General features: G+C 39.8%; 1 protein-coding gene across 4 annotated transcripts in view; it reads right to left on the bottom strand.

Moving 5' to 3' along the window:
* Positions 1-21,219, bottom strand: part of nbeal1 (neurobeachin-like 1) — a 55,711-nt gene that overhangs the window by 20,073 nt on the left and 14,419 nt on the right. For 3 of the 4 annotated variants that reach the window (XM_030158711.1, XM_030158697.1, XM_030158705.1), the window contains exons 8-30: positions 20,890-20,975; positions 19,691-20,057; positions 19,404-19,510; positions 18,435-18,521; positions 15,097-15,180; positions 14,105-14,203; positions 13,330-13,901; positions 12,575-12,707; positions 11,830-11,949; positions 11,388-11,697; positions 10,346-10,431; positions 9,970-10,059; positions 9,682-9,859; positions 8,030-8,163; positions 6,756-6,915; positions 6,473-6,575; positions 6,225-6,384; positions 4,508-4,666; positions 4,240-4,399; positions 3,620-3,708; positions 2,535-3,140; positions 524-699; positions 138-426 (exon numbers count right to left, since the gene is read on the bottom strand). In XM_030158711.1, the coding sequence (XP_030014571.1) occupies positions 138-426; positions 524-699; positions 2,535-3,140; positions 3,620-3,708; positions 4,240-4,399; positions 4,508-4,666; positions 6,225-6,384; positions 6,473-6,575; positions 6,756-6,915; positions 8,030-8,163; positions 9,682-9,859; positions 9,970-10,059; positions 10,346-10,431; positions 11,388-11,697; positions 11,830-11,949; positions 12,575-12,707; positions 13,330-13,901; positions 14,105-14,203; positions 15,097-15,180; positions 18,435-18,521; positions 19,404-19,510; positions 19,691-20,057; positions 20,890-20,975 (4,355 nt within the window). The remainder of the gene's footprint in view (positions 1-137; positions 427-523; positions 700-2,534; positions 3,141-3,619; positions 3,709-4,239; positions 4,400-4,507; positions 4,667-6,224; positions 6,385-6,472; positions 6,576-6,755; positions 6,916-8,029; positions 8,164-9,681; positions 9,860-9,969; positions 10,060-10,345; positions 10,432-11,387; positions 11,698-11,829; positions 11,950-12,574; positions 12,708-13,329; positions 13,902-14,104; positions 14,204-15,096; positions 15,181-18,434; positions 18,522-19,403; positions 19,511-19,690; positions 20,058-20,889; positions 20,976-21,219) is intronic. The other variant, XM_030158720.1, reaches the window with a different exon arrangement.

A 21,219-nucleotide genomic window follows, 5' to 3' on the forward strand; every position in this document is an offset into this window, starting at 1 on the left:
AGTATGAAAAGTCATTTCTGACAAACGACAAGATATATTGAAGGGTGAGTAACTTGATTGAACTAGCCCTTTTCTATAGATTAAAAGCCATTAAGATGTGATGGGTGAAAAATAGATAATTAAGGCAAAAAGCTCACATCAGGGTCCTCCTGGGCCATGAAGCCCAGCAGCAGCCTCAGCCCAACTTGGGAGAGTTGGAACCATTGAGTGCCTGCAGAATACCAGACCATGAGGCTGTCCATCAGCGTCACAGTTTCCTCCAGCACCTTCTCCGTCCACAGAGCTGGATTGACGAGGCCTTCTGCCTGCAGGAAGTCTTGCACCATGTGAAGAAGTCGCACCGCGTTTTCCGTGTGCTGTGGCAACGTGGCAGCGGACGCCTCACGGTTGTCACTCACTGCCCACTCCAGCATTCGTTCCATCAAACTGAAGAGAATGAGACACAGGAGGTAAAGGAGAAAATGAACATCTCCTGGCTTGACCTTGTTTTCAGATCATACGTCCAAACTAATAAAGGGGATACCTGAGTTTGATTTGGTCTACAGGCAGCAGCAGCTCATTGGCAGTACCGAGTTTGGTGAGAGCTGAGAAGACCTGACCGCGCTCCAACCACGCAGAGTCATCTGAACCTTCTACACCACGCCACATCACACACAGGACTATCTCCAGCAGCATGCTGCACAGCTCCTCCTCAGCTCGCTAGAGGGCAACACCACCCCAAAGAAAACCAACAAGGACAAAGCCATCATTAAAACAGATGAAACCAAACAAGTGCAGGTATACTGCCTGTAACATGAGATTTCAAAACAAAAACAAGATGAACATTTACAACTGACATAAACTCATCTACTGCGTGTATTATGTGCATGTATGATATTTACATTATGTATTCAAATTTGTTAAGGCTAAGTCTTACGACTTAAGTTTAAATGTATATATTAAAATGGTTGGTGTATTTTTGGTAAAATAAAAATCTTGGTGATAAATGTGAGCAAAAGGACTGATATGAAGCATAAATTTAAAAAAAAGCAAACTTTTTATCTAATAAAATTCACAATGTTGAAAATGAGAGTGGTTCATTTTATTTAAATTTTTGCTTTCTATTCTACAAGAGTATAATCAATGTAGTCTTTAATAAAATGCTTTCCATTTAAGATTGATTTTCGCTGTATGATTATAGCAAGTTTGAGTTGAGTTCCAGGAAGGGAACCTTTATTGTTGCATATTTACTTTCCCAAGCTTGGACAAGATGGCACAATACTGTGTGAGAGACAGAGCTTTAAAATAACCTGTGGTTTTGTAATAAAATGTGATGAACAGTTGTTGGTCCACAGCAATTATCCTCTGATGCCTTGTAAGCCCATTAGGGTTGAGCATCTTGTGTGGAGGACAACAAATAAACTCAATCATTTAGGCACTACCTACATTCATATGGTTGATGCTGTCAACCAGTACAATTTAATGTTGTGAATGAGGAAAACATTGGAGGAGACAGCTTATCTGTCCTTCACCTATGCTTTTCACTGACACAGATTGACAAAATAGCGCATTAGATAAAAGTCAATTCTAGGCTCCCCTGGGCGACACTGACATTTCTCCCATCGAGTCCAAAGCGCTGTCTGTTCAGCAGCACTAAGGCAATATCTTATAAATTAAAAATAAAGGTGGTCTTATCACCTGCTTACTTCCTGAGACTATCTTCAGTTTTTAATATGATGTTTCCAGCTCATCTTTAACAGCAATCTATAGTGAAGAAGGTGGGTAAATCTGTACGATCTACTCTTTATTAAAGCACCATACTAGTACCTAAAGAGGATGTATTCTGTAAACCTCTGGACATTATGAGAGTAGAGCCAGTAGTGAAACTGCATGACAATGTAAAGTGCAAATGTTGGTCCCAAGAGTGAGAACAAAATTAGGCAAAAAAGCTTTTAAATAGTCTGCCCCTTCATCCTGGAATAATTCGCAGGACCTGAAAATGTCAGAGCTGATTACTTTGGTAGAATTTAAGATTTTACAGGACAGAGATAGAGATCATAGTGGTGCTTCTAAATTTGCACTGAAACTGGTATATATTTAGTGTTTGAATTTTTTAATTGTATATACCTATTGTATTCACTCATTTGTACAATGTGAAAGTTGTGTTTCTTTATTCTTGTGGCACAAAAAGAAATAAATGTGGTTCTGATCACATTAAATAAAACATGCAATCAAAAAAAGGCCTAAAAGACATGAAAGAAATCTTAAATGTTTAATCTTGTTCAATATGGCGACGATTAAAACTCATGATAATGAACAAATATTATAGCTGTACAGATTTTAGGTCTTTTTGCTATAACGAATACAAAGACCCATTTTTTGTATTCATTGCAATCCATTCAATCTATTGCAATGCATTTCTCCATTTAAGCCCTCATCATAACAACAAAATATGCTTCATCAGACAGATATAAATAATAAATAAATACATTAATGAATCACGGTACTCCTTTTGCTCTACATCAACAAGATCAAAAGGCCTGAACCTGTCCTACCTCAGCATTGTTGAAGGACTCCCCCAGTGAAATGTTGTCACTAAAGAGGAAGCCATCTTCAGTCAGGGAGGAGCTTGCCTCCCGCTCACCGGAGCTCCCTGGGAAAGGCTTGCAAGTCTCCAGTGGGGATGGTGTGCTGGGCATGCTCCCAGGAGTCTGGCTGCCAGTCTCCCCTGGCTCATACGCCTGCAGGTGGGACAGATCCAGTGTCAGGCCTCCAGATTTCCCCACCACCCAGGGCTTGGTGTGGAGTTGTGGCTCGGTGGAGGCAGATGAAGATGGTGTGTCCAGCAGTGAGATGAGGTCACCGTTCTCCAAACTGTCCACAGAACGAGTGTCACCGATGCTGAGTCGGTCGTCCTCCAACCTGTCCAGCCGGCTCGCGCTGCCCGCTCGTGTCCTCCTCTCCAGCGGCAGCTCGAGACGGTTTGTGCTGCTGCCACCGGACCGATTCAGGTCCAGGCTGCAGGTGCTGACGGTGTCTACGCTACGCAGCGGTAGGGACCCTTCACCTCGCAGATAAAGGCGCATTAGGGTGTCCTGCCAACACTGCTGCTTTGAAATCTGGAGAGCAGCATCCTGTTGGGATTGTAGCAGCTGGTACACCTAAACACAGAAGGGGACACTTTAAAAATGAATGATCCCTGCAGGCAAATTTAGTCATATAAAAATATAATCTTTAACTTTTACTGCAAAGTATTTAATTCTTAATGTGTGTTAACAGCCTTCATCCTTACTAATTTGCAGCTTTATAGTTTGTAGCTTTACTAATAGTTTTTACAGACCATCATGGGAAATTGGGTATTTCCGAGAGGAAACAGGATAAAGCCATTTAAATCAGAAAGAATGAAGCAAATGGACTGTATTAAACTGACAGATCCCAAACAAGTAATAAAAACAGTAAATATTGAATGAGGATGTGTGAAAAAGTGTGTGTAAGGAGGATATGAAAACAGGATATAAAAGGCAACATAAAAACATTCAATAACATGAATCCATTACAGGAACCTTCCGTCATTTCCTGTGTCTGCTGGGGTTCAATATATATGTATTAAGAGCAGCTTTCAGTCTGGGTTTTCCCTCACCCTTTTGCAGACGATAAGGCGTACGCTGGGCCCGGCTCGGTGCGTGAGCTGGACAAGAGCCATCAGGTCCTTGTAGTTCACCACCTGATCTGTAGATTGTGAACACACACACACTTTTACCTTGCGCAACTGCCTAATGTATTGATTGGGACTTCCGTGTGGTAATGCGATGGCCTGGTGTTTTTCCCTTACGGCAGACTAGGGAGTAATTTGGTCTGCTGCCTTAGTGCCATCAATCAGTCAGAGGTATGCGTCAGTTTCTCAGACTCTACAGAAAACTTTCAGTCTCTAGCCAAAGTACATGTTTATCAGTGCAGCTGAATAAAACTTAACTCAGTGTTTTAATGATGCTTGTCCTTAATTTTTTTTTAGACAGTCTATTATTTTGATTCTAGTGATCAAAAAAAGATCACATGATGGGAGGACAATGATTGGGGTGAATCCAGTGATTGCCCAGTAAACTTAAAAGACAACAATACAGCAAATTTGAGCATAAGGCCTTTTAGATAAATAAATAAGGCTGTCATATGTTAACTATTATCCACTTTTATTACTGACAAGAAGGCCATGTATTAAAGCATGTATTCAATCAAAAAGGTACTAATTAAAGAAAAGCAGACCTGTGTGAAGCACTTGGTTGAGCAGACATCGGATCAAAGTCGGAGTGATATGAAGTTCAGAGAAGAGCAACGATAAGCCTGAGTAACCTGCTTCCCTCAGCCGCAAACGCTGCTTATTCTTCTCATAGACACGGTCACATCGTAACATGCGCTCAAACAGCTGCACAGAGGAGAGCTCTGTTATTTTCACTGTGTTACATAGTCATCAGTGCACAAAATGAAGCTTACAGACATCTGTTTAGGCGTGGGGTTAGTCAGTGTAACTTGCCTTAAAGACGAGCTCTCGGAGTCGGTCTGAGTGTTTGTTGTTGAGGAGGAGAGCATAGCAGGAATCAGCAGCAGTGGGTTCATAGAGGAGTAAGAAGAGCTGGTCCCTGGCCGGACTGCTCTGAAGGAGGCTGAGTAACAACTCCAGCAGCCCACACAGCTGCAAACATATACAAAACCACAGCTGAAGTGGGTAAAATCCCAAACAAAATATTATAATGACAACACTTTAAGCGTTTCGATCATGATTAGTTATTCTTATGTGATCACAAATACAGCTATTTAAGTGCATCTTGTGCCATGGATGAGTGAATAAAGAAAGGAGACATCTTTTAACAAGACAGAACAAAAATAGTACATAAAGGAAGTATAAGAAAATCAATGAAAAAAAAAAAAATCAAATGTGGTAATTTCAAATGAAAATCAGCTCACTGACACTTGTGATATTTTAGACTGGTTGTCAAATTACAGTGTTTTTAAAGGCTGATGTAATGACATTTTAAAGAAAACTGTCAATCAGATGTGAATTCACTGTAGATTATTTCTGATGCTATTCACCTCTCAACCAAAACAATAAATGGAATCACAGATGATGTTGCTTTCACTATCACAGCCTGAGTTTGGTTTTATTTGCATTACATTTAGTGGTGTAGCCAATTTGTCCCAATTAAATAGTCAGAAGTAATGTTGAACACTAACACAGTAAAAGGGATATGACAACACTGTCAGGAAATCAAAAGGAAGCAGGCCAGAACATTTGATGTAATGCAAGTACATATCTGAAAACCACAAGAACATATCATGGTCCTCGTGGTCTATAAATATTTTAATGCAGAAATGTGCCATCATTTAGCTTTTATTTATTTCACAAATTTGATTTCCTAAGTTTCAGAGAGATAAGAAAGTCTAGGTGGAACATCTGAAGTTTCAGTCCGGCTTGCTGAAAAGATAAATAGTAGCCGAGATGGCAGATGCTTAACAGAGAAGACGGATCATGAGATTATATTGACCATATGTTCATAGAGGATGATGTCAGCTTCCACTTATAGTACTGCAGTGTAAGAGGATATGCAAAGTAACAGACAAATTGAAAAACAAGACAGGGCCACAGATAGAGGGGGGTGGAGGTGTGACAAGCAGAAGCAATAGATATCAACAAAGTGTGAGAGACACTATGTCTCAAAAGTAGATTTGGTAGGTGTAAGAGATTTACAATGTCGGAGAGCAGCCAAGTTATTAAGTGGCTTGTTTCAGCTATGGTCTGCTGATAGATGTCGTAAAGGAAATTGGTCCCAAGATTGCTGCTTAAGGTGAGAAAATGTTACAAAAACAATGCAAAGGAAAAAAAGGCTGCCAGGCATAAAACTAGCAGATACTTTCTATACAAACAATCATCAGGGCCGCAGAAAGTCCTATTTCAAAAGGTCATGTTCTTTCACACACTGAAACCCTCAAATGGCAAGATTCGTAAGCATCAACACCTTTTCACAATGTAAGGGGAAGAATGCACTATTAATAACTTGACCTAGTCCAAATTACTGGTATGTTATACCGACAGAGCTAAGGGCTGTTTTTCAGAAGCTGCTGACTGGCTCCTCTTAAAACGCAAAGGAATTAACTTGTATTTGCAGTAATTGTTTTATTTCCTTGATTTAACTGTACAGACATTTGGGTTGAGGGAATAAGCAATCTACACATCTGAGATAATTTCCTCTAACCTGCTCTTCATCTCCAATAGCGGCAATATATCCCAGGATGCTGTGCATCTCCTCCTGTGACATGCCCTTGCTGATGTAGTATTTAATGAGGCCACAGAGAGAGGCACGGATCGTACGAATGTCATCTTCACTGAGATCACTTTCCTTATTACTGTTCTTCCTACAGGGAAGAGTAGAAGAGAACAATGTGTGAAAAAGAGGAAAATGTATCTGAAAACACTTTGGGGGTATTAAAAAGTCAGTCTTACCCATAATAAAGACGTACGGCGTCAAGCAGGAACTGAACTCCATATTTCTTCCTAAATTGCTTCCTGTTGTCTTTGATGACTGTGGACATGTACTGGATGTGACCTATATTAGACAGAAACACTGATAGAATCAAAACTTGCAATGGTGTCTTCAGGGACAAATCTGTGTTGCATACTAAATGCAACAGTAGCACAACAGACAGACATTAAATCCAGTGAACTGGACTTAAAAACAGGTTATGCAAAAGAGACACAAAAAGAAAAACATGAATGTGCATCCCACCTATGCGTAAAGGGAAGTCTCCTTTGTTCCAAATGTTGAAGTTGAACAACAGATGTGTGTGAAGCTGTTGAAGCAGGGCCTGGTTCTTTTCATATGTCACCTGCTCGATCAGGAGCTGCATAGCAACAAGCACACTGACATCCACATGACCCACCGGGAGCTAGAACCATACAAACACAACACACTGTAAATACATTCTTATTAGTTCACCCATATCTGCACAGATCTCATCAAAAAACAAATGTAAACCAAATTCTGAGGCTAATAACTTTGTCTACAACAGATAGGGAAAATATTCAGAAACACAACATTGGATTATTTGGACATTAACTATTTTAAAGGGTGTGGCTGCCTTGCCTAAAGCAACTTTCACACTCAGACATTTTCTTTTATCATGGTCTCAGTGGAGGCTTTTATTTTCCCATGGTCTAAAGCCTGATTTTGAGATATTTCTAACTTCCTGATAAATAAATAAACACTTAACCACTTAGATCAGACAAGAAAGAAAAGGAAATAGAGTTGATAAATTAAACAGAAACAAACATTTTAAAAACCAATCTAAAGTCAACCAGTAATTGTTACGTTCTTGAAAAGCAGATCAACACAGTGTAAAACTAATCCAACCTGGGTTAAAAAAAAAAAAAAAAAAAAAGAAGGTTGCAGCTTAAGCCTGTGTTGCATGAAACCTTGAGTGGACTTTGTGCAGTTAATCCGTTTTGTGAAATTGGCAGAATGGACAAACATACTTTTAAAACCTTCCTGCACAGATCCCAGTCCTGCTTAATTTTTTCAAAAACGACAAGAAAATTGAACCTACATACCTGCTGAAATTTAATAACCTCAAAAATTAAAGCTGAGCTGAAATTAATTAGCATGACTCATGCGGGATTAGTATTATCAGGGCACCCAGGCTTTTACTGGAATTAATAAATATGCATTGTTTTAGGTCACAAATCATGGTGAAGCACTGGAGCTGATTTTCCTGGTTTAAACTGTTTAGTGGAATCTCTAAGTATAAACTAACAGTAAAATAATTTAGCACTATAGAGAAATCTTTGTGATTTCTGCAAAACTTTATAAATTGCACATATTTTTCTCTAGGCAGATTGTCAAAATGCAGAAAGTGGTGTTGACTACAAGTGCACCAATAACTGTTTTGATTTATGGAACAAGCAGAGAAAGCAGAGGGTTGTTCCAAAGTGGATCCAGATCTCCTCATTGCTACATCCTGACACCGTGTGATAGTGGGGAAAAAAAAAGGCTTTAACTGAGACCTTCTGCAGCAGGGCTCCCAGTGTAGCGACCCCATGTGAGTGGAGCAGATTCTCTTGGTTGATAAGGTGTCTCTGCAGAAAATGCTTTAGCACCAACAAAAAGGTGGCCACTAAGTTCTTCTCCAGGCGTGCCTCTGTAACAAAAAAAGACAAAAAATACAACTGATTCTCCCCATTTCATTTGAGAATATGGGTGAGTGTTAGACTGCAGCTATTGCTAGGCCTGTCACAGTTATTACATTATTAAATTAATAACACAATAATTCAAATTTACTTGTAGAAAAATGGCCAGAAGAAACTAAATTTCCAGTTTTTTAACATTGTTTTCATTGTTTGATTGGCTCTCTTTCAATAAAATCATGCCATTGTCCCCCATTATTATTATTATTATTATGATGATGATGTTATGAGTTCAATGGTGCACAAATGGCATGGCAGTTTATTGTTACTATAAAAATAAATGTCTCTTCTTCATCATACGGTGGATGTGTATGATTAAAGTACTATCATACTTACACTACAGTGGTAGCATAAAGATTACAATAAATAAAATATCCAAAATAAATAAAAATTACACCATTAATCACAATTATTTGTATGACGATTTATCAACAACTCCTATTTTCATATCATACCATCTCTTGCTATAAGTATGAATTTCCAAATGGACCCCTGGTATGGTTTTCTGACAGCTGCACATTAAAACACAACTACTGCTGCTGGAAGCTTGAAACACATAATCATCATAAAGAGGAAGAAATATCCCAGCATGGTTTTATTTCACATAGAAAAGCAGCAATAGTGCTTGTTGTAATGTCTGTAAAATGACAATGAATTTTAAGTGAGGAAGGAAACACCAGTAATATGCTGAAACCCTTTTCTATGCAATATGGCTTTAAGTTCTGAGTGTTGAAACAAGTGTCATAATGTAGCAGCACTCCTGAGAAAACTGAAAAAACAATAAATGCTGTACAATAGGGCTGGGTATCGTGGCCAATTTCCTTAATCGATTCGATTTCAATTCATAAGGTTCTGAATCGATTAATCACGATTCGATTTGATCTGATTCAGTTTTAATTGATTGATTCAAATTCATTTAGTGATACCAAAGTACAATTTTGAGCTGTAACCTGATTATTTGGCTACCGCAGCCATGTAACACATCAATACTGGCATCAGTACTGACATTAGAAAGGAAATAAATATGAAATTTCAGCAGTAAATAGCTGAATCTGCTCTTAAATAAAGAACAGGACAGAGACATTGCCGGGTACAACTTTGAGGCCGGGTGGACCACTGACGGAGGTGTTTTCCCCACCCTTCCTCCACGCCCGGTACCTGGGTCAGGTCCTTGCAGCCCTGCTCTGAAAAATTAATCTCATCCATTATTAATTGATAATGCAAAATGGATTTTTTTTACCCAGCCCTACTATACAAATATTATCTCATTTCATCCACTTAAGATGACGTTGCTACCACTAACTATCAGGTTACATCCAGTCTGACAAGTCCACCAGCTCTAAACCAGCTAGGTAATTGTCCTCCACCCACAATAATTGATTTGGAGTCAGGTGAGTGTTAATAAATGTATTGTCATGTTAACACTTTACCAACTCCCATCACTAGATTGCAGCCTGCAGTAGCGCTCTGACCTGAAGCTCTGTTAGAGGGCAGAATGACCCAGTCTCCATCAGCTGGTGTGGTAACATCAGGGGTGATGAAATCTGAACCGGCTGCAGGATCACTAGCCTGCTGATCTGGAGTGACCAAGGCCAACTGCTCCAGTACAGGAAACAGCACTGGTAGACCGCCCACGCAGTTGATCATATCCTGCCACAGATACAATAACAACACGTGTTAAGACTGAACATGCAACACCTTTACTACACAACTTAGCGCCTCTGAATAATCTTCTGACAGTGTAAATTGGACAGTACTACCTTGATATCCCAATTAACAACTTTGTTCCCCGTCAGGCGGCCGTGCAGCATGTTGGGCGACAGATCCAGACAGATGGGATTCCTACACGCCTGGGTGACAATAACAGCATGTTTATTAACCACAGGAACGTTTTTTATTTTTTTATTTTGTCTCCAAGTCAGTAAAAACATTAAGACCCTGTCAAACATGTCTGATTAAACAACAGATTAAAACGATGTACACTGATGACTCACATACAGTATTTACATATAATTAAAAACTGTAATGAGAAAATGTCAGATAACTTATCTTGAACAAACAATATACTTCAGAGAATTTCAACCACACAAACTAGCTATTGAAGGTGAAAGAAGAAAACTACAAAGATTTAATTACCTTGGGTGAATAGTGCAGCAGCAATTTGGTTGAAAGATCCCCAAGTTCTGATTCTTGCGCTTTAAATGGAGATATGCAATTTGGACCTGTGTATAGGAACAAAAGAATGAAAGAGGAATTAACTTCCACCTCTGCTCAAAAGCATACATTTGAGAAGCAATTCTTAACTTTGACTGGACAGAATAATGTCTGTACAAAGGTTATCATTTATCTGAAAGGACAGTTTTTCAATGATCATCAAAAAACTGAATTTAAATATGTGACTTGTACTACTGAGATGCAGAACTGAGAAGCTATTAATGCACCAATATCTAAAGGGCACCTCTGGGGAAGAAGGAACCATCCATTGCCCAGCAAATAAACTTTAGAAATGAACAATATTTGTTTAATTAGTGATTCTAAATTCTAGAGAAATTGGAAATGCCAATTTAAAAAACAGGGTTTGTACACATTTTTCAAGATTAAATTCAAGCACTTCTCAGGCTAATTTTCCAATTTTTCTACCACAGAACCTTATCGCTGGGGTAAAATACATATCTACAGGAATACATACAGTCACGATTATATTTTTCCCTTTTCATCACAATGTTGTCGTTGTATTTTGCTATAAATATCTAAAATTATGTTTCATAAAAGCAAAAAGTTTAGAAATTAAAAGAGAAAAAACACAACATTGAAATTAAAGCATTTTCAAGGATGTCAAGCACCTGTACGAACCCTGAATAAAGGTTTGAATGAAGTCAGTGAATATATTCTCCTTTTGTTACTCAGAGTATTTCATTATTATTATTATTATTATTATTATTATTGTTATTATTATAATTATAATGATTATTATTATTATTATTATTATTATTATTAATGTCTAACATGACATGACTGAAAAGGATTTTCAACAAACAAGTGTGCTTCAGGAAAGAAAAACTGGCCCAAAAAGGGGGTTTGGTGGCAGTAACAATGAAACGGAAACATTATTTGCTTCGCATTTCACTTGGATTCTTAAATCACTTATTTCTGGTCCCTCTCATGCCATCTTGCTTACCAGCACTACAGATGGCTTTCACATGGTTCGGCTGAAGGGGTTCGTGGAAGACCATGACACTTCCCAGCTGGCCCTGCAGGGAGGTGGGGCTTCCCCACTCACTGTCCTGGGTCCCTGCTGAGATGAGCTTGGTCACAGACTCTGGCTTTCCCCCCAGCAGTCCTCCCCAGGTGTGTGGTGACAGGATGCCACCCAGTGAGGAACGAGTTGTGGGTGTGGTGGCAGAGGAGAATGGAGGGTCAGGGATTTGGGAGGGTGGGGGAGTGGTGGTTCGATGGCCCGCTGAGCCGATGCAGCAGGAGGTGAATGGCTGTGGATGCGGAAAACACAAACTAAACCTTGCTGAAATAGTAATTACTCTTCTCCTGCTCAATGATTACTCCCCCAAACTGCAATGAAGCTGATCATTTTCAGTCCTAAAACATGGGATTTCTGGTCTCACCTCTGTCATGGTGGGATACTTGAGAGGAGCAGACAGTTTCTGTTGTCCATCCACATAAATATAGACAAGACTCTGTCCAAATGGCCTCTTTCCTGGCACGTGCACCACACCGATGCTGTGCTGTAGACATAAATTCAGACAGAGTATAATCCTATCAGTACTTAGATGGTTGCTCTCTTTAATCAGACTAAGTGTTAGAGTAAGTATAACTGAGGATCAATATTCATTTACATTAATGACAAAATATTTCAGCACAATCAGTATCACACTCCCTTTTACTCATCTATTCCCAGTCTTCCCTTGTAATAAACAACAAAGCCTTGCATGTATTTTCTTACTACTGAATTTTAGAAGTTATTTATTAAAGGCAGACATTTGGTCTTTGTTTGTGGCACAGGAGAGTGTACTGGGGACACTCTCATTTATGCTGATTATTTTCTTTTCTGCTGTGCCTTATTTCTACCAAATAAGCAACGTCTGTTATTATGCAACCACTGCCTATGCCCCTTCGGATAAATAAAATTCTTTCTGTTTCTGACCCATGCTGATCCATGTTATGATACTCAACCTTTAGAATTTTGAAACATGAACAGACTGAAATGTTATTCCTAATATGATGAGAAAAGGTCAAATTTACAATTACTTTTAGTAACACACCATTCATTTCCATACTATGCTGAGCTGTGCATGTAAGTAGTGCCCTTTAGTAAATAAATTTCAGTAAATGTCATCAAATCTGACTGACCCAGAGAGAGTCGCAGAAGCAGTACTCGGGCAGCATGACTGTGACGTACTCCTTCTTCGTGCAAACAGCTATAACCAGGACACCAGCTGAGCTGATGAAGGCTTCAAACCCAGTCCCCCCGGGAGTAAAAAAGCTAAATGGGATGAAATGAAGAAAAGAGGTGAGAGCAGGAGATAACATGCCCATCCATAATAAAATAAAAGCAGGTTCAAAGATAATGGTTGAGGGTGTGGTCAACACCCATGTATAAAGGCCAATCCCAAAGTATTAGCCAGAGGAAAAAAAGCTCCTGCTCCATGTCAAATACTGCTTTGTTTCTCTAGATTACTCATCTAAAATGTTACTGTCTGATTTCAGTCTCTGTGGCCGTATGTGTGTTAATGTCCCAGCCTAAGTCTAGTTCGCAGTAACCTCCAAGCACCAATATTCATATTTTCCAGTGCAAGTTGGTGAGTTTTCCACATTACTTCCCAGAAAATGTTTCATAAAAATGTTATATTTTAAATAAATGGACTTCTGTCCACTGAAACTCTCAAGAGACTGAAATTTGAAATGGATTTAAAGAGTGCTTGTATTAACAACACACTGCAGCAATTCTTCCACAGCAAAACAAGGACCCAAATAAGGACATGTCCCTAAAACAAGCCTGTTTCAAATGAAGGTCTGTTACCTTCAGCAAGGGACATAAATGAATGCCACCATTTATCTTCCATACATTGAACCATCCTGTTCTTTCCTCCACCTTTTTTCTTTACCTGTAGAGCTGCTTCCGTTTGTCCTTGCTGGGTGAGCCCAACTGGTCCTGATCCAGTGACAACCAGGCCAGGAAGCTGAAGGCAGAGCCTGGCCAGCGCTGCACTGTTGGGACTGCGATACCTGCCATGCTGGGTGACAGGTCAAAGTACTGCATGGCACTTTCCAGGCCTTGCTTGCGTACCATGGTCAGAAGGGCTCTGAGCGCAGGACCCACATAGGGGTGTCCTTGACTGGAATCTGGAGGTCTGAGAAGACGCAGGAATCCGAGCAGTTCCCTGGTGCTCAATGACTGAGAGCCCAGTGAGCCCACTAATCCAAACAGGCTCTCAGCACAAGCTCGGTGAAGCCGCTGTTGGCGCTCCAGGGCAGCCAGCGCCCGCATGACCATGGCAGCGTTGACGCAGGTGGCACGAGTCTGGCGGTTGAGGCAGCTGAGGCGGCGAAGCCAGTCTGCAGTAAAAAGCTGCAGCTCTGATGAGTCCAGCTCTGGGAGCCACTGGACCAGCAGTAGCAGGGGCTCCACATTACTAATGCCCAGGAGCCCCACTGAGGTGTGTTCACCCTCCACTGCCTGGAGATTTACAGACACAGTTAAAAAAAGACACTTAGAAGAGAAAAGCACAAATTTTGTTTGTTTTCTGGCACTTGTATAAATTTGCTTTGTTTTGGACTCATCACTGTTTTTGATCAATTATATATTTGTGTCTATTTGAATTCTACATGTTGAAAATGACCAAACATAACTCAAATAAACGTAATATATTTTCCTCTTACCATGTTCATTAGCTCTTTGAGAAGATGCCGTGATGGCTGTCCCAGTGAGACCAACACTTCGTACAAGTGATTGTAACCAATCCTCTCCTTGAATACCTCCTGCAAGGATAATAAAAACGAACTCTTATACTCTTCTCATAAAGAGGTTTTATCCCTAAGTGACAGTAGTAGAAAGCTATGCCACATTAAACATCTCCTGAAAAGCAAAATGCAACATTAAAACAGGCTTAAGCCCTGTTCACACGGCATTAACTCAAGATTTCTACAATCATACCATATCTGTTGTGCATATATTTTGTTTTACAAAATATCCAGTATAAATTGCATAACATACATCCATAAACATAGCCGTCATTGTGATAATTAAACCTACGTGAACTTGGCATCTCATCATCTTAAATCCTATATTTTTCCAAGTTTTTGGTTTCTTTATTCTGCCTCTTCCCAGTTATGAATTATGGAGGCTGTGCTGGCATTTATAAATGAAGATTTGGACAGCATTTGCATGCTTGGCTTGTGTCTCTACACAGCATGGAGCACAGAAAGAGAGAACTGAAAGGAACAAAATATCAAATGGGACGAGCTAGATAACATGCATGCAATAATGAACACTATCTTTCAATGGGAATACTATTAACTGTAAATTGCAATATATGGGGGACACGGTGAGTAAACCTCAGTAAAATGGTGGTAATAGTGTTGATTCATTTTTTTTTCAGACTGGTAATCTAAGAGTTACACTTTTTGCATAGTTACATCATTGTGATTCTAGATTACATAAACCCGCACAACCTCCCAATTTCACCAGAAAAGAAAATAAATATTCTCTTACATGAAAAAGCACACTAATTTTCTGTCTCTCTGCCTTCTCCTCACACAGAATGACCTTCAGGACTCCCATGAGGACACAAGTCCAGACTATCACCATAATTTCAATTTACCTTGAGTGCATTACAAGTGTTGCATTTATTTGTGTTCTGTGCAGTGTTTACCTTTGCAGCAGGTGACTTATGCATCACCGTTGTCAGGGCTTTGATGGTTGCTACAGCGAGGGAGTCAAGTCGCCCTTGAAACACCTGAAGAAGAAAAAAAGACATGTCAGCCAATCGTTACAACAACTATTTCCACTACCTTTAAGCCACAATGAAGTATGTGTAGATAATGAAGACACATCTTCTGTTTCCACATGTTAAAGCATGTTTATACAAGCAACAACCATGCTGCAACATCTGCCAAAAAGGTTTTTAGTGCTAAAATGATTACAATCAACTTATTTGAGACAATAAATACAACATGCAGCACAATTGTAGTAATAAAACAGGGATATAAGTGGATATCTTTGATTGAATTAGTGCTCACAAAAAAATGTCAGTAAAATCATTGACTCTTTTTACATGCAGAAAATATTCTGGTTTTTGCCCTTATTCTGAAAAAGACAATATTCCAATTAAAATGTCTACAGGGCAAATTAAAACAAATATGTGACAAATATTTCTGTTTTCATGCAGCTGTATGTTACTCTGATCAAATCCAAATTTTGCCACTAGTTGGACTGTTCAAGTGTGGAAACAGATCTTCTGTCTTTTAATCCTAAAACCATCTTCTTGAGGGTCAGCATAATGTTTTCTCATGTCCAAAAACCCTACTGAGGCATCAAGGCTTCAGTAATGTTCAAAATGAATGTTGTAATGTTGTTTTTTTTTCTTTTGGGTATCAATTTATACCAGAGAGGACATTTGTCTCTATTCTAGCTGACTATAAGTAATGTGATATGCTGAATGATTTGTATACATGGTCATAGACTGTTCCGAAAATAACAGGAATATCAGCTTAATCAGAATATGGAAATGGAAAATGCAGATTATGTGACACATTTAGAATACTGTCACTTTCAGAATAACTGTAGAATATTAGTGTGCATGTAAATGTTTTGAGTAATGTTGGAAAACTGGTTGTGGCTGCAGTAGGGGCTGGCATCACAGCCTGTACTGCAGATGTTTCAGTATAGACAAGTAGTGTTGTCTTTCTGCTCCAGGTTAAACACAGTCCCTTTAATAGCATGAAGACTGAACTGGAGCAGGAAGCTTTTACAGTTCGGTCAAAAAAAAAAAAAAAAAAAAAAAAATAGAATTACAAACACCCACCTCCAAAAACAGACAGAAGCAGCCACAAGAAGCACTTCACTGTTTTTACTCAAACGCACAAAGCATGCACCCAATAAAACACAAACCAAACAATGACAAATAAACATATCTCAAAATGCATCCCCCTCCAGCTTTAACCAACATTTTCTGAGTTGACTGAGCCTCAATAGAATAAACATGCAGCTGCAGAGAATCTTGGACCAGCTGGAGAGGGACTGTGGCAAAAATCAAACACTTAGATCATCATCAGAGAGTCCAGATCACTTCAAACCGCTGAACTCTGTGAGAACACACACACACCAGGCCAATGTGATAGCATTCCAGTGGAGCCCATAATATACCGCAGAAAACCAGGCCGATGTGGAGGGGAGGGGTGGAGGAAGGGTGAGGAAACTTAACTGTAAATAAAACAACATGAAGTAGCTGTGAAGGGAGCAACAAAGTCAATCCATAGCAAGACTGCAACAGTGCACTGATAAAACTTTGAGTTCTGGTTTTGGTGGGGTTTTTTTATACATCTTGTTTTTAATCTCTAAATATTAAGGTCTTCAGATGATTTTTTTAAAGACCTCAAATACAACAAAAGTTCAATGCATAAAAACATGATGGGCAAAATGCTGCATCTGCCACTGCATTAAATTACACCTGCACAACAACAAAGGCTTACAGGTGTGTGTATGTGTGTGTCTTCGTGCAGGTCTGTCCACCTGTATTCACATTATCCAGATCAATGAAAGGATTATACCTTATAAAGGTGGCTCTGTGAGTGGAATAAGTACAAAGCGTAGAATGAAAGCTTGTATACACTAAAGGGAACAAATGACCTTTTCAGTGCATGCGAGATGATAGCTGAGACTGATAGCTGACACTGCTCCATTCAGAAAACACGCCTCAGACCTACTGGGTAGGACAGTGACAGTGGGAGCAGGCAATTTAGTCAAAAGATCAGATGACGAGCTTATGGAGTGGAATCATGAGCAATGATCTGAATCACAATGTTTATCAACTCTTGGAAAATCCAGGCCAAACTATTCAAGGTTTCCTAAACTTTCTGTTAGACTTAGATGATATAATCACTTTTTTGTTGGCACTTTTTGGCAACTATAGAAATCTTTTGGTATTAAATGGGAATAACAGTGCAATAGAAACAAAAAGCCTTTCATCTTACGGCTTTTATTCCCCTGGGGCATGATAAATAAATGACATGAAAGTGCAAAATACTTTTTAATATTTTGCATCCAAGCTATTCATAACAGTGGCAATATGGGTTTGCAACAGTTCAATAGTGACAGCAAAACAGCTTGAAAACAAGATCTACATATATTCACAGCAGGTGGGTTAACAGGAAAGTAATGAATTCAACACCACTTGGAGTCTCATCTGTGGCCAGTTTGTCTGATTTGATGGGTCTATAACACACAGTCTAAACTGCATTTGAGTCATATGATGTTCACATTACAGAAATTCCACACCATCCTGATAGTTTAATTGTTTTTCAGTCCTGCTCCATATATGGTCCTCATTCATTATCTTTATCATCTGTGTGCTTTATACACTGAGGATAGAAATTGACCTTGTCCTGAAAAAAAAAAGTCACTTTTTGGCCAAATAATATTCCTGTTCTGTTGTGTATGCTGAATTGAATTGTCATATTTAATTGAAAGTATGTTTGTTATCTTGTATTACAAGCACTATTGCTTTTAAATTGAAGTTCTCTCAACCCTTCTCTGTAGGATGTATGCAGCCATCAGCAGCTCACTGACTTACTGTGACCTTCCTCCACATTTAACAAATGAGATGAACATTAGTGTGTTAAGAGCATTTTGTTTTGTCTTGTCAGTGTTGTTATTTATGCAACATGGTAATGTATAAAATTCCTATGTATAATATTCACAATATAAGACTGTCAGATCGCTCACCCCTATGTGGCAAGTTAAAGTTCAAGAGGATCCCATAAAAGCCAACACTAAATAACAATATAATGATTCATTTAATGTTTTTGCTTTTTCCATAAAATCTCAAATAACTTCCTGGGTAAAAGCAGTGCAGGTGTTTTGCTGTGGAGTGACCATGTGACTCTGGTGACAGGAGGATGGAAGGGCTTGGCAGCAACAGGTGAGGGCGGGGGGCAGGTAGGTGGTGGGGTTGGGATGGGTTTGGGTGAGACAGGGCTTTCTCGGTGGTACCTGAGTGTCCCTCTCTCCTGTCAGTAACCTGTTGTTGGTTATATCTTTCTGGTCCTTGTCTGCCGCCGTGCACCTAGCATTAACCAGCTGACACACACAACAGGCAACATGTCAACATAGCATGTGGGGAGGCTGAGAGAAAAGAGAAGATGAAGACAGGGAAGAGCTGGGGCAACAGTGCAGGGAAGGAAAGGTGGTGTAAGTGGAGGAGAGGGTGAGAGGTTAAAAGCCACGACCCTCAGCTGTGGTCGTCGCATGGAGGCGTGTTGGTGATCCAGCCTTGCTGTGGGAGACTGACATGCAAAGTGGACACAATGCTGTTTCTCACACTGAACCTAAACTAAACAGAGTGACAGAAGACTAGACCAAACTTGGATAGAAAGTATGTGGATTACATGTAAAATGCCTGAACTATATCATACACTGACTTAGTAAATATAATAAACAGCATGTGAGTTAAACTGTAGTGTTAATATAGGAGTCCAAAATCAGAGCCAAACAGTGTTTTTACAGCAGCCCCGAGGATCAAAACACAACCACACTGTGAAATGAGGTTGTGTTTTCTGAAAGGTTGTTTTTTTTCTGAAATGTGTCTGTGTCATCTAAAGTATGTTTTGTAAAATATCAGCGTGTTTGGTGAAATGTTGTTGTAGTCTCTGAAAGGTTGCTGTGATTTGAATATATTATAATGCTTTACCTTCTTTAAAAGAACAATATAAAGCCAATTTAGGACATCAAATTAACACCTAGCTAATCTGCACTTTTGGACTTCAAGAAACTATGTGTGGGTATGACAATGTGTTTTATGATTTAAATATCATACAAATATATATATTCATGAAATGTGTGATCTTGCTCAGCTCTGAGGAAGACACATTAGGCGAGAAATCACACAGCAGATGCACACAATCACACTCTGATATCTGAGCTGTCTCTTCAAGTACAAGAGAGAGGAAGCTATGTCATTACCTTGCTGTTCTGCAGCAGTCGTGTCAGATGCTCAAAGCAGTTACTGTTGAGGAAGATGGCTTGTAGAACTGGCCTGTCTGAACACAGGAACATGTCCCTGATAGTGTCTGGGAAACAGACGGAAAGAAGAATGAAGGTAGGAAGGCAAAGAAAGAATCAAAACACAAAGAAAACTAATATTCTACAAAATGCAACAAGACACACACATGTACTATCATTATTGTCAACGTATAGCATTGACATTTTCATTAATAAACAGAAAACGAAATAACCCCTAACAACCGTACCTAGCATGTTCACTTGCAGTGCCACAAATCGACTCTCCCAGTGTCTGCCCAGTGTTGGCACTCGGCCCTTGACTTGCTGCTGCTGTTGCTGGCGTGCAGCAACAACAGCAGCCGGGTCCGAGTTGAGCAGTTTGAAGTAGTTTTCAAGCACGGAGGCAATCTCCACCTGCCGTTGGTCAGAACTGGAGGCCAGGAGGCGCTGCACCACCTCCCGTAGGCAGCCCAAAGTTAGCAGCGCTTTACGGTCGGGGGCCTCGCTGTCCCAGTCTTCACCCTCATCTGAGGAGCAGCTCCCCATGGAGCAGTCAGCCAGCACCCGCATCAAAACCTCCATGGTGGCTGGAGAGATGGCGAGTAGAGCATTCCTCTGCCATAGAGAGAGGAACGGAGGAGGGGAAACAAAGGGAGTTGAGAGAGGTGGAGTGAAAGCTATAGTGGTTAGACAAAGAGGGTTAGTCAAAATAAATCTTTTAGCTCGAGGACGCGAAACAGAGGCCTCAAGAAATGTGTATGAGCTGGGTCAGCAGCTATGCTTGGATGAAATAAATATAATGCAAACTACAAACACTCCCCTGGTGGCACCAAAATACTTATTTCAAGTAACCACAAGTATTAAACAAAGGAATGACATCAAGTTTTAAGTATGTAGACAGTGCACTGATAACACCTACTAAAAAGTAAGCTAGAATACAAGTCAATATACAAGTTTAAACCAACATGTCACACGGTGCTGCAGATGGTGACAAACAATGAAGCCCAGCATAAATTAAAACCCTTGCAATAGTGGTATTTATGTGCATGGGGAAAACATTTAAAGAAGAGGCGGAGGAGGTCATGGTTTGGCAAAGAAAGGTTGAGTACTTTTGTTACACACAAACACATGTACTGTGTTGATCCTTCATTGCTGCTTTCCTGTTGGTCAGTTTGTTAGCAGACGTAGGTCCTAGTAACGATCACACTATAAGGTCATCCTCTATTTCTGGAACTGTGAATTTTTTCACAAAGCCCCGGATAAAGGCCATCTTTGAACATTTCACAATTAGATGTAGGACCAACATTTTGGAGACACAATCTAAGACACTGGCACATTCCTCTCACATTGGTCATGCTGTGTTTGGGACTGTACAAAGTCCTGCCTTATTACACAGCACATGGACAGTTATAGGCCTTTACGATCATAAAGACATTTAGATGTTTACCTGATCACCAGCAACTATGGCTCCAAACAGGTGCAGCAGACAGCATTTCAGACTCTCCTTCAGGTGCTCACTCTCCTGGAAGCACTCTGTAGAAGATGACACACACCCACCAACACATACATACAAACAAACAAACAAACAACGACACAGACAGGTGCATTTATTAGATCTGGAAGTGAGATCTAGGTGTGGCTGCTATTCAAATACACCACAACCACAAGATGAAACTAAAGCTCAAAACTGCTCCACTTCCTTTATTTCTGTCAATAAACAAAACACTGATGAATGCACCCAAAGACACACTGGTTGTATTTTTTTGATGTCTCACAT

This window comes from Sphaeramia orbicularis, chromosome 2 (genome assembly GCF_902148855.1).
Source record: "Sphaeramia orbicularis chromosome 2, fSphaOr1.1, whole genome shotgun sequence".
Taxonomy (NCBI): Eukaryota; Metazoa; Chordata; class Actinopteri; order Kurtiformes; family Apogonidae; genus Sphaeramia; species Sphaeramia orbicularis.